Source organism: Plodia interpunctella, chromosome 17, assembly GCF_027563975.2.
Source record: "Plodia interpunctella isolate USDA-ARS_2022_Savannah chromosome 17, ilPloInte3.2, whole genome shotgun sequence".
Classification (NCBI taxonomy): domain Eukaryota; kingdom Metazoa; phylum Arthropoda; class Insecta; order Lepidoptera; family Pyralidae; genus Plodia; species Plodia interpunctella.
In genome coordinates, this window is record NC_071310.1 from 558614 (window position 1) to 573126 (window position 14513).

General features: G+C 34.0%; 1 protein-coding gene and 1 long non-coding RNA gene across 2 annotated transcripts; both read left to right on the forward strand.

Moving 5' to 3' along the window:
- The first annotated feature begins 254 nt into the window (after nt 1-254).
- LOC128677311 (uncharacterized) lies at nt 255-1546 on the forward strand. Its single transcript, XR_010370137.1, has 4 exons — nt 255-384; nt 741-803; nt 989-1081; nt 1408-1546. It is a non-coding gene; the product is annotated as an uncharacterized LOC128677311 (long non-coding RNA).
- Nucleotides 1547-5931: 4385 nt separating this feature from the next.
- LOC128677269 (lipase 3-like) lies at nt 5932-7407 on the forward strand. Its single transcript, XM_053757982.2, has one exon. The coding sequence runs from the start codon at nt 5973-5975 to the stop codon at nt 7140-7142; it is 1170 nt and encodes a 389-aa protein (XP_053613957.1). The 5' UTR covers nt 5932-5972; the 3' UTR covers nt 7143-7407.
- The last annotated feature ends 7106 nt before the right edge of the window (nt 7408-14513 follow it).

Below are 14513 nucleotides of genomic sequence, written 5' to 3' on the forward strand. Positions count from 1 at the left end.
TATTTAATCACAAACAAGGTATCTATACTTTTTGGCGTTGAATCTAAATATGTTAGTCTCAAGTGCCAGTGTTTCTGTGAAATTTTATATCGCACCTTTAGAATTACAGGGACCTAACTCAAAATTTTGGGCTTTCGACTTTTACTCATAGAATGACATAAAACAACCATGTCTATCGACCTATAATAAAACATAGGCTTATTTTTGCGTGCGAAGAGCTACGCATATATTTCGGTCTCTTTCACACCACCGTTTCGCCCAATGTTCGTTCGGTTTGAAAGTGACGTAAGCAGTGGTGCGCCGCGAGAGCTCCGAGCAGGTCGCTGCTAGTTTATTTCTGTAAAGACCTAATCTGGATTGCGTCGGCGCAGTGCTAAACATTAGGTAAGTTGGAAAAACTTTTTTTATTAAAATAACGACCTATTGCTTGTTGAGTCTATTTTATAGCAAAAATTTTCATATTAACTTTGACGTATTTGTCTTTAAGTCACTCTAATACTGAACATATTATACAAAAAGAAGACCCAATAGCGATTTGGTCTGTATTGTGTTATAAAGAGTTATTTATATTATAATGTATTTAGAGATACGTCTCTCTTGTAATAAATATATCGCAATTCCCGTGACTGTTTTAGCAATGGGTCTGTTATAACATAAATATGGTATGTTGTTTGGCGAATTCAAGTCGCCGGCTCGTATCATTGAACATGCAATATATTGATTGTTTTTTTATGATTTAGGTTTCAAAATACAAAATGAAGAAGAGGGCAGATTTAATATTAGAAAAAATTGGTGTACATCGGGTAAGATTAAATGAAATGACTTTTAATACATAACTATTACGTAAAGATAATAAGTAATTTTAGTTCAATATTATGTATTATTCGCTATGATAATATTTTGAGTGTAGGTATACCTTTTATATGAAAATATTGCGATGTTATTAAATTATATGTAAGCATTTTTATGAATCTTAAAATATTTTCAGGATAATGTCAATAAAGAAAATGTTGTACCATCTAATCGTTGTGAAATGGCTGAGACGGATACTATAAACTTAATGGACCAAAATATTTCTGAGGTAAGTAGATCAGGTGAAGTAACCAAAATATTCCTGAAGTAAGAAGATAAATAATAGTGATTAAGTAATCATCACTATTATTCATCATCTTAGAATTGGTTACATCAGTCAACTTTGATGTTGTGTACCTTAAACCTGCACAGAAAAACACAAAGCCAACGACGGCAGTGCGCAGGTTAAGGTCATCGTCAAATTTGTCTGGTGCAACTCACCCTTAATTTAAGACGTATTTGTTATAACATTTAAAAGTCGTAAATGCCTGGACTAGTCGTGGATTTTGGTTTGTTTCCTTAGAATAGCATTTTGATTTAATTTTTGTGTTTCAGAGTACGCCTGAAAATGAAAAAATTATGTCATCTAGTCCTTCGGTAATAGAAAATTCTCCTGATAGATCCATTCTATATAATGATCCAAAGTCGTTCCTTCAGCATAGCGGAAAAAAAGTCCTGAATAAATGTGGAATAGAACTAGAGCCTGAACTAACTTCCAAGAAGATTATTACGACAGGTGAATTAGAAAAAGAACAATCCAAGAGAACACGCGTTTCATCGTCAAGCTCCAGTAATTCATCTTGTTCGAGTACCTCATCATCAAGTTCTTCAGACAAAAGTAATAAGTCAAATCCCGTCATTAATGGACCTTCCACTTCGTCTGCCGGGAAAGTCACATGGAGAGCTAAAAATAATTATCGTGTATCTCCTATAAACTCGAATGAAAGCGACGTGGATTTAAGTGACTCAGACCCAACATTTACTGTGCATAGATCTCGCTCAAGCATTAATTCTTCACCTTCATCCTTTGAAGAAAGTAATGATATTAATTGTGATCCAGAAACAAATAGAAAATCAAGAAAACGTCAGCGAAATCCATCAAAATGGAAGCAAAATGTAGCTAAAACATTGAGGAATTCTGGTAAAGCTTATGTTTCATGTACTACTAAAAAGGAAATACCTGCCCGATCTGTTAAAGGTCCTTGTAAATGTAGACTAAAGTGTCCTGAAAACATAAACGATACCGATAGGACTACATTGTTTCAATCATATTGGTCAATAGGAAACATTGAGCTTCAGAGATCCTATATAAGATCTTGTATGATGGAAATTAAACCTAGATACAAGTATACCAATGCAGATAAACCAAGATTGCCTAATAACGCATTCTATTTCACAGTAAATAATTTAAAGATTCGTGTCTGCAAAACGTTCTTTATAAATACATTAGATATTTGTGATCGTCAAATCAGAACTGTAAAAAAGAAAACAGATCCACAAGGTTTCATTAGTAAAGACATTAGAGGAAAGCACGCGTCAAGAAAACCCACAGATCCTACACTCATCGAAAGCATAAGACAACATATTGATTCAATCCCAAGAATAGAATCGCATTATTTAAGAGCAAATACTAGCAGGGAGTACATCAGCGGTGATAAAACAATAATGGACATTTGGAGGGATTTTGATAATATGCGAAAAATTCAAGGAAAATCTTCTTGTGAGTATTGGCTATATTATGATATTTTTAACAAAGAATTTAATATTAGTTTCTTTCAACCAAAAAAAGACAGATGTGACTTGTGCTTAGATTTTGAACTGGCTACACCGAACCGTAATATAGAAATTAAAAAGAAATACGAAGATCACCTTGCAGAAAAGAACTTATGCCGACAAGAAAAACGTGTGGACCGTCAGAATATAAATGAGGTAAATATTTGCGCGGTGTACGATTTACAAGCAGTTATGCAGTGTCCTACTGGAGAAATTTCGTCCTTCTATTATAAATCCAAACTTAATTGTCTTAATTTCACCATTGTAGAACTGCTTAAAAAAACAGAGACAGTTAAAAAGCGAAACAAAAACGAAGAAGAAACAGTCAATGAGATAGGGGCGTATGGAAATGTGTTCAGTTATTTCTGGGATGAGGTTCAAGGAAAAAGAGGCGCTAATGAGATTGGGTCATGTGTTTTAGATTACCTACGAAGATTAAATGAGCAAAACCCATACAAAAAACTGAACATTACATTTTACTCGGACAATACCTATTCTCAAAATAAAAATAAGTATATCACAAGTTTATACTGTTACGCTGTAACTAATCTAGCTAGTATCCATACTATCACTCACAAATTTTTAATAAAAGGGCACACTCAAAATGAAGGAGATAACGTCCACAGCCTTATAGAAAAGGAAATAAAAAGAAATAAAAAATCTGGACCTATATACGCACCGTATCAATATGTTACGTTAATTAAAAATGCCCGTAAAAATGGTAAACCATTCACTGTAATTGAGCTGACACACGATTTTTTTTTCGACTTGAAAGCTTTACAAGAAAGTTGGGGATACAATTATAATGAAGATGAACATAAAAACAATGTTCCACTGAACGACGTGAAGGTTCTGAAATTTTGTGAGATGGAACCATTTGCATTCTATTATAAAACTTCATACAGTCAAAAGGAATTTACAATGGTCAATGTGAGAAATAAACGAAAAAAAATGCCAAACGCAGGAGAAATAACGCTTACCAAAGCATTCCCACAAAGACTACAATTAGGTGAACATAAAAGAAAAGACTTACGCGATCTCATTAATAAAAATTTAATTCCTAGTTATTATGCAAATTTTTACAGTACTATTCTTTAAGTACAAAAGATTCAGTTACTTATTAACCAAAGTTTAACTTTGTTATTTCTTATATTATTACGTAATTTTTATATAGTTTTAAGTCATAATGTGATTTTATGAAGGTTCCTACAAACCAAAGGACTGAATAGAAGTAAACATACTTTTTTTAATACCTACTTTAAGTAAACACACTGTTTAGATTTTATGTTGTAGAAGGTTTTTTTCTAATAAATATTTATATTTCAAGATAGTTTCGAACATTATTTTATAGTAAATATAATTTCTTATTATTTAAATATGGTAGGGTATACAACCTATTACATAATAATACCATTTAAATAATGATAATCTCATAAACATACAGACTTATTTATAAATAAAGCGAGGTTACGCTTTGATATTTAGAATAAGAAAGACCTAAACAAGAAAAGGTCTTTTAAAAAATATATGAATTTAATCAAACAAAGACCTAAATTGCTACCGTATTTTTTTAAAAAATATATAAATTTAACAATAAATATTATTTATATATTTTACTAAAAAATATGTAGATAAATAAGCGAACTATGAAATTCAATCGTCAAAGAGCAATTATTTTAGGCCGTATCCAATTGTCATCAGTTTACTTAAAAATATTAGCACCTGTGAAATCTTTATTCGCTATTTTCCTAAAAGTTTTGTTTTTCCATTAGGTCTCTTTAATTCTAAATGTGCGATATATAGAATTCATTTTAACTAGTATCTAGTTAATTTTCTGTATTAAGTTTCTGCGTAGTCAGTTTTGAAGCTCGCATTAAATTTTAATTAAGTCTGTAATAGTCTCAGAAGCTACATATTGCGTGTAACAAGGCGTGCGATATAATTATTCTGCCAGTTAAGCAATTTGGTAAACGACATGATACGTTTAAGACTTTATAATCTCTTTGTTAATCACTATCAATTTTAAGTGGTAGTAGACCTATCAAAACATACAAATTAATAGTGCTTGATTTGGATCCAAATTAAGTTTATATGTGTGACGAGAATATTACCTTTAGTATATTTATATTCCCTTCTTTTTCAATGTAGTTTACTTATTCCTGATCATTTTCCTTTTACTTAAGGAATGGTTGCAGGTCGCCGCGATTTTCTTATCTCTTTTAACTAATCAAGGCAGCATATATCGAGCGTTTTGAAACATCGATAAAGTGGCTGCCCCAGAACAAGATGTTTGGACGATCTACACACAACGGATAAGAACTGGGGGAGGTTACTCAATGGACAGAGATAGATGGCGGAGTAGACACCATAGGCTAATAAAATAATACCTTGAAAACGAAAACTTATCAATAACTTTAATTTGAATTTAAACACCACGGCAACGTCGTTTGTATATTCTTGTTACTGATACGATAAACATTTTTTTTCGGAAAAACATCTGAAGGCTACACGTTACCTATCGGGATAAGATTACGGAATAAAGTTCCTATATTTCTCCACACGGCAACCGATTTCTTCCGACCCGTGTAAACCGAGGAGCACAAAATATGGTTGTGTGTTGTAAACCAATTCGGTCCGGATTATCAGGACAAATACCCGGATAAGGTGGATGCCGACAAATGACGACCGTTACGGTGCGGATTCCCTTCATTTCAATGTACCCTTTGTTTATTACCTCTAAGTAGGATTGTTTTTCTGCGTAGGTATGTGGATTTGTAATGGAATAAAATAGTATTTTCTACATTTTATTTTTGTTTAAATTCACCTTGCAAGTTTTGATTTGAAATTTTGATCACAAACGGTGTCTATAATCAACATTTTAATACAGAGTCAGCCCCGGGGATAATCTTTTCCCAATCGTTGAATACAACAAGGTATAAAGATTTCAACAAAATCTTATTTCATATATATAAATCATTGAAGAGACAAAATTTTAAAGAAATTTGTGAGTACCTGAGTAAATTGCTATAGTCGTGCATATGTTCAACCTAGTCGAGCTTTAATTCATGCATATGTTGAAAAATTAAATCTCAAATCAAATATACTTGGTCACTGGTATGTGAATTGTCACAAAATAACAAATAGTACTAGGTATTATTGCGGATCTACTTGATGTACTTTGTTACCGTATGAAATGTAAAAATAATGTGGAACTAATTTTACACGAATTGACATTTTGACTTATCAGAAAATACATTATTTATTTTATATATAAACGGCCCGTTTGCATAGAAGTAACATATTGTTTTTATAATAGTGATGAATTAGTCTACTGAGGGTATTCGGAAATGACTTTGTTTGTCGTTTTATCTTTTCTATTCCTAACCACTACAAAGATTTCTCAAGTGGTATGTCAAGATAAAGAGAACAGTATTGACATCAGTCTAAATGTATCACAAATAATTAGGGAAAGCGGTTTCACAGAAGAAACACATGATGTCGTGACCGATGACGGGTACAAACTTCGTATGTACAGAATTGTAGGTTCAGGAGAACCAGTGTTCGTGATGCACGGGTTACTGTGCAGCTCTGATGACTGGATCACTCCACAGAAGGAACGAGCTCTTGCTCTTGTGTTAGCCGCTGAAGGATATGATGTATGGTTGGGTAATGCTCGTGGTAATGTCCACAGCAGACGCCATACAACTCTTTCCCCAGAAGGTAAGGAATTTTGGGATTTCAGTTGGGACGAGATTGGTAGATACGATTTACCTGCTATGATCGACTATGTCCTAGACGCAACAAACCGGGCACAATTATCATATATAGGACATTCGCAAGGCACTACATCATTCTTCGTCATGGGTTCAGAAAGACCAGAATATAATGATAAAATAAAGAAAATGATCGCACTTTCGATAGTAGCATGGTCAAGTCGCGTCACAAGTCCTCCAGTTCGACTATACGCTCCAATCTCACAGCTAACAGAGCCATTTGGTATAACCGAAGTATTTGCAAGACATCAACTATTGACGACCACATTGACTAATTTTGGATGCAACACGCCAACATCGGCAACTCTTGTCTGCAATAATTTGATATTCCTTATTGGTGGTTTCGATAGTGGGCAAATTAACTCCACCTACCTTCCGTTGATCTACCAGCATTTCCCTGCAGGTGCTGCGTATAAACAAATACTTCATTATATGCAGTTGGTCAATTCAGGTCATTTTAGACCATACGACTACGGGTTGATAGCAAATCTTGGAAAGTATTTCGCAGCTAAGCCCCCAGACTATTCTGTCGATAAAGTGACCGCACCAGTATATGTGTTCCACGGTGAAAACGATTGGCTATCAACTCTTGCCGATGTGAAGATCATGATAAACAAAATTTCTAATTTCAAGGAATTGTATACAGTTCCTTGGAAGACTTTCAATCACATGGATTATTTGTACGCCAATGATGCAAAAACATTGGTCCATGATAAGATTTTGTCTATATTGCGAAGTGACTAATGATTTGAAAAGGCCACAATAATTGGTACAATAATAATATAGAAAGAAAATTTAAACATATGCTTGTGTTAATAATTATGCTTTGTATATATATATATATATATATATTTGTACTTTAAAAAATCTATATTATATTTACTCATGAGGTTTTAAATAATATTAATAAGTATATCATTTTCTTCATGTTATTTCTATACAATTATATATTTTTTTTCTAATGTAGATTAATATTATATGTACGTGTGCTTGACAATATCTTTTATTTTCATCGTTTAGTATTTAAAAATTTAAATTTGAAAAAGGAGGAAAATATCAATCTATCTTTATCTTTAATTTTTCAAACTTCATATTTTTGCCATAATATCAGCGGTCACACCGCTGAACCACACCAGCTGTTAAAATGCCCGCCTGTGAACCAATAGATCCCAAGTTCGAATCCTACTCGTATCGTATAAATTCATACATATATCAATCTGACTCATGTATATAGTTCTTATAGGCTACTACTTGCTTATAGTAAAGGAAAATATCGTGAGGAAACCTGTACATTGGTTGACTTTGAGTGTGCATGTGAATACTTATCACTAGATGGCGTTAGGCAAGCGGAAAAATCAGGTCAGACATCTTTATCGTCTCTATTGTGTGGTACCAAATAAATAGTTTTTTCTTTTTCTTCTTCTTTATGCGACTTGAATAAAATCTGTCACCAATGTTAGCAAACTTATACACACATAACTTTTTTTTAATTAGGTGTTTGAGTCCCACTTCTGGGCAAAAGCCTCCCTTTGTGTTCTCTTTTGACTATGTACATTATGTACTTTTATATATTATTAGAAAGAAAAAAAAAAAACATTGTAAGAAACAACAATGGTAAGCCGATCTGGCATGATAGGGACCAACACTGTTCAAATGAGTTTCTTTCGGCATTTCTTCTCAGCAGTGGTCGTTCCGAAATGCCAGTAGTTTCTAGCTTGTGAGAAATAACTATAAATTTAAAGATTGAAAGAAAAAGTGCCTGTGAAGGTCTAATTTCTGAATAAATGATTTGAATTTTGAATTTGAATTTTGAATTTGCCATTCTTTGACGAACTCTTTGATGTCGTCCGACCATCTCCCCCTAGGCCTTTCTCTTTTCCTGTATCCGTCAGTTGAAACGTAACTTTAAACAACATAAAAGAAATAATAAAATTTGGCATACATTTAAACTGCGGTAACTGCGCGCTGCTTAAAGATACGGTCAGCAGAAAATGGTTCCAAAAGTCATCGCGTGTTTACATCGTAACGTGGTACCAAATTAATACTAACAATTACTACTGTTACAATGCACGCACAAAATATACAAATTACGGGAAAGCGTGCACGAATAGGCCACATTTGTGATTGGATGGCGTTTTTAACCCACGATTCAGAAGAGAATAATATCACAATTTGCCCGCATTTTCAAAATCAAAGCGAAGAAGTGTTAATATAACTCGAATCTTCACAAACAAGATTTACGAAACGAATCGTGTCTTATCACTTCATAGGTTTTTGTTACACACTGTAATATCGTAAAATGTAAAATTACACTAAATATATCTGGAGAAACTGGCCGATCGTAATTAATATTAAAAATAAATATCATTTATAAGTCTTTAACCATTCCAATTTCCTTTTGAAATACGGAACCTAATACACGTTATCGTCCCCCTATAACGCAACGACCGATGCGAAATTACATAACCACATCCCGAAAGATAACTTCTCATATTAATATCCATTGAATCCCGTTCTAACCGTTCACAGCCGGCTTAAACCGGTTTCTTCCAGATTCGTCCAGTTTCTGCCCTATTTAGATATATGGGGTGGTCTAGAATAGTCCAGTTTAAGACTGGGGCCGACCCATGCCCCAACCAAACATCTGTGTACGTGGAATAAAATTATATTCGTATTACCATAAATGTCCCACATTCAATTAGGCTGGTGGGTTTTCCGTTTTCGGACCCTTGTCACGGGAATCCTTGAATTTCAGTCCGATGTTAATAAATTCTCCTTTATAAAGAAGTTTGGTAATCTGCGCAGGCGATACAAAAGAACGTTATTAAATACATTGAGTTATTGCTACGGAGTAGACGATTGGAGTTGCGTCGGTAGATGTCGCTACTGTACTCATATTTCAATTAGGTGTCTGCAATTCAGTAGTTGATTTTTCAGTTTAAAGCAAACAACAGGGAGGGATTTTAAATAACATTTTTTTTTGTGGTATTAAAAAGGTATTATTTTATATGAAAAACAAATCATTTATACCCTATTCGAGAAAATTCTAAACTATTTGTTCGGAGATTATACCTAAATATTCGGAGCAGAGGATATTCACAGCTTATCGTCCCTTAAAGCCCAAAGCCGCGAGGGTTTCCGTATGCTGACCTTCAAACCTCACCATTCGAAGATGGCACCCCATGATGATGAAGATCGTCATAAAATATATTAAATGTTGTCTGCTCTAAACCCACACTATCAACGGTAAATAAGCATACGACTTCCATGGTGAATGTAAGGGATTTGGGACATCAAAGGTTTGCATCATTATATTCTTATCCTGTCATTCTTGGATTTTACAAGCCGTTTGGGAAAATACCATTTAATTTTCCTCGCGTTCAGATGTGTACTAGAAAAATGGATTAAAAGATAAACCTCATGTTCATGACAAATACGTGTATCAACTAGGTATTATATAGCTGCAATTAATTAAATTTAACAAATGGATAACACTCAACGGCCGTTTAATGTGTAAACGCTAAACTTCTGTCATCAGGTCCGATTTAACGAAACTCCTCATGTTTAAACAGGCAACCATAATAACCCAGCCTAACAAGGTTTTATCAAAAAAGTTTGTACACAGAGTCGGCATCGACATCAATCCACGTCATAACCCAACAAACTTATTGACACGGTTTCATTTGATTGATCACTTTCTCAGTCGGTTCTGAGTGAGGTGTGCATGCGAATTGACAATTTTGTTTTGGTAGACCTTATCAACTTGGCGTGTGGTTGCGCCCTAGAATAGGACCACTCCGTATCCTCCAGCGGTTGTATATGTAAGGTGACTAAGGGACACATAGCCTAGCTGATAGGCAATAGTATTCCCAAGGAGGGTTGCTATCAGGCAGGCGGGCTAATTGGGGGAATAATAATATATAACTCAATTCCACGTTTCTTTCGACTAGTGTACTAGAAATATGTCCAATAGTTATGCGTGAAAGAGTTTAATACATTAGGATAATACATAATGCAACTATAGTTTCATTCTTCTTCTTCATAATCGTATTCCTCATGGTGTGGAATGAAACACACACAATCACTTTCTTGTCACTATCAATAAAGTGGTTTGCCATTGTCTTCTCCATTTCATACACAAATTAATAATCAACCAGTGTTTTCCTTAACAGGAATCAAATTGTGGTCGATTTAAATTACTATACATGAGTGAGATTGGTATACAAACTTATGTGGCACGAGTAGGATTCGAACCTGGGACAATTCGAACCACCGGCGAGCGCATTAACCATTACAGCACCGCTTCAATAGTTGAATTATACGTTAAGGTGAATGCGAACCTTATTGAATCTGATATAACTAAAAAACAAGGTCCAATGTACAGAGTAACTTCTATAATCACCGCGCAGAAAAAACTATTACTAGCTTAGGACTGATGCAAAATATTTTTTTATTCAATAATTTTTTTTTTACATTATTTTGTGATGTAGATGCTTTTTTAAGGTGTAAAAGGCTATTGTAGTTTCTCAAATAAATAAATAGTATTCATATAGCAAACGGTACAAAACCATCATAAAGAAACTTGCTTCTGAAATGCCACTACCAATGATATCCAAACAAATGTTGGGTATCATCCAATCAAATTGAATTAATTCCATTAACGTTTAGACAAATTGCTACATGCTACAAAATAAGGAGTGTTCTATAAGGAAACTTTATGAAATTCTTGACTGAAAAAAAAAAATTGAAGCTGGGAGAAGAAAAAGAATACCATTAGGGCATTGGAGTCGTGTTATACTTATATAATCATCATGTAATTGAGAGCGAATTTGAAGCGGTGGTGGTGTTATGGTTACGACAAGTTCACACACAAGTTAATAATCAACCAGTGCGCAGGTTTCCTCACGATGTTTTCCTTCACCGGAAGCAAGTGGGGGTCGATGAAAACTACAATACATGAGTCAGATTGGTATACAAACTCATGTGGCACGAGTAGGATTCGAACCTGGGACCTTTCGATACACAGGCGGGCGTCTTAACCATTACACCACCACCGCTTCTACATTACAAAGAAGGCAATAGCGTCGTGTCAAGTGGGTTTCTGCTCTATCTTTGAGAATAATCTTTCATTTAAAGCTCTTTCCCTTCATTGACTTTTACAATCTGCGCAGGAAAAGTTTTGTTTTCTCATAGTTAGTTTTGTAATTTCTATAGTTTGTTTCTCTGGCATTTAATAAATCGTTCCACACTAATGCGGTGTTTCACTGAATTACTACAAGTAAATAATATAATGTCAGACGTTTGCTTTGTGGAAAGTGATTTTTGGAACTTTCAATTTAATAATCATTATTAATAAAAAAAATTGAAGCTAAATAAATTTAAAAAAATCTCCTAAACCTTGCTCAGGAATCACTCTTATCTATTGGTGAAGACCGGCAGTAGTTTTTGAGTTTATAAATATCGGTAGAGGATTTTGTTTTATAATATGTAAAGATAAGCAGACTGAGCTATGAAGTTTTACGGCTAAGGAAGAAACAGTTGTTCAAACAAGATAGAGTAATCTACAATCTAAATTTCTATATATTTATTTATCTATCCTATCCTATTATCTTCATCTTCTGCTGTCGGTGTGGTATTGGTCTTCATTTTTAATCCCCAACGCAAAAAGAGGGCTGTTATAAATTTCACCGATAAGTGTGTCTGTCTGTCTGTGTACGTGGCACCATAGCTCATCAACGGGTCAACCGATTTGGACGCGGTTTTTTTATTTGATAGTTTGATAGGTAATTCTTAGATATGTTTCATCAAAATCGATTCGGCCATTCAAAAGTTGTAGCGAAATGAATATTGAAAGTAGTTTTTTTTTTAATTTGTCTAGCAAATATACATGTTACCTTGTAGTCGGCTACATACTATCACCTAACTAACTCACCTAACATCGTGTGTGATCGGGATCCGAAATGATACTCTATCGGGAGACAGCTACCGAATTGGCGGTGTCAAAATACATTGCTGGTTTTTCACTGCGGTAAAAAAAGCTCTCAAACAAATTACGCAATGTTCACCCATTCGTGTTGGCACCTGAGTTGCGTGATATTGTGTAGCTGCCATAACATAATCAAGTTGCGCAGACGCAGGCCACCCACACACGCAGCCGTGACTAACATAAATATTCAATGGCAATGTTGGCGTGACATGAGACAGGCTTGCTTACATCTTTCATTCAATTTTGGTTGGGCTATCATACAGTTATAATTTTAGTGTAGCGTCAGCGTAACAACAAGATTATCTATTCCAAACATAAAAATGTTACAAGAAAATATTTGTAATACGTTTGTGTACCTTCTTTTTGTCAACAATCAAATTCTAAAACTATTGGTCAGATCTTGATCAAATTTAGCTAATAGTCTAGAAAGCTGGTAAAGTTGCCAGCACTATTCTATGTATCGACACAATTTTAGTGAGTTTTTATGGGTGAGGAGTAATGCCTACTCACACTCGACTATTTCTTGATTTGATAGTATTGTACCTTCTTATTCATAAAACATTATTATTCTTATTTACTAAGCTAAAGTACGTTTTGTCTCGATATTGACAAAACATTAATAGTAACTAGTATGATTACCTTCAAGTATGCTTTAACTTTAACAGTACATACACAACAATAGAATATGCTAAAGGCCAAAAGAAGAAGCTCAAGGAGTCTACAACGACAGAACAAACTATCCTCTACCGTGTCTGTCTGTTCGCAACAAACTCAAAAACGACTGCACGGATTTTCATGCGATTTATACCTATAGATAGTGTATTTCCTGAGGAAGGTTTAGCTGTATAAATTATTATGTTTTTACCCGTATGTTTCCTGCTGTCGCTACTAACATAACTGCGCAACGCAATGTTGGATAGATTCTATTGAACAATTGAATTGCATGCAGTCGTATCTCACAATACAATTTAATAAAACTGGACGTCTGATAAAATTGAATGAATGAAGATGTATTTGTAAATCATTATAGTTCATGTTATTTTCTCAAAGATGTTTTCAAGGAATATTATTCTAGTGGTAATAGTACATAATCTTCTTCGTAGTCGTATTCTTCATGCTGAGGGTCGTGGTCATTACGTGTAATTAAACACACACAACAACTTTCTTGGCATTAGTAATGGAGTGCTTTGCCATTGCCTTCTCCATTTCTATAATCACACACAAGTTAATAATCAACCAGTGTGCAGTTTCCTCACGATGTTTTCCTTCACCGGAAACAAGTGGTGGTCGATGAAAACTACTACATGAGTCAGATTGGTATACAAACTCATGTGGCACGAGTAGGATTCGAACCTGGGACCTTTCGATCCACAGGCGGGCGTCTTAACCATTACACCACCAACGCGTCGTAGGATAATAGATGATTAATTTGGTTAAAAAGTGGATAAATCCAGTATAAAAACATCTTGTGTTGTTCCCTTTTCCAAGTTATCCTGGTACTATATCAGAAACTTGGGAGCCATGGGGACCATCGGTTCTCAAAGTTTTTGGCGCCATCTCAGGGAATCTTGTGGACTTTACTGTTACCATAGAATTGATATCATTGAACTTTCGGATAAAACAAAACGCAATTTTTCAGGAAAGCTAAAAACATAAAATCTAAGAAAAGAAACATTTTTCTTTTTTTAGATGTTACCTGTATTGCAAATGCATTTGCATGCAATGAAAAACATGATATTAATATAGATTATAATTCCTTTTCTTTTTCTTCATGTAATTTTTATAAAATATAGTATCGTTGAGTCAGTATCCCATAACACAAGTCTCGAACTTACTTTGGGGCTAGCTCAATCTGTGTGATTTGCCCTAATATATTTTATTTATTTATTACTCTTAAGTTTTGAAATTAAATGTATAAATTATATCCTATCTCATAGATTATGATTATCGACGTAAAAGCCCAAACAATTATGTTTAATTGGTTCTCAAAACTAGTTATTTATTAATAAGGTGAAGTACTAATTGAATTTTTATTACAAATGTAAACAGATAGTGGTTTCGAAAGTATAATTATGTTCTTTAGTAGATTACGTACTTTTAAAAAAAAATTAGTAAATGTTAAAATTTCA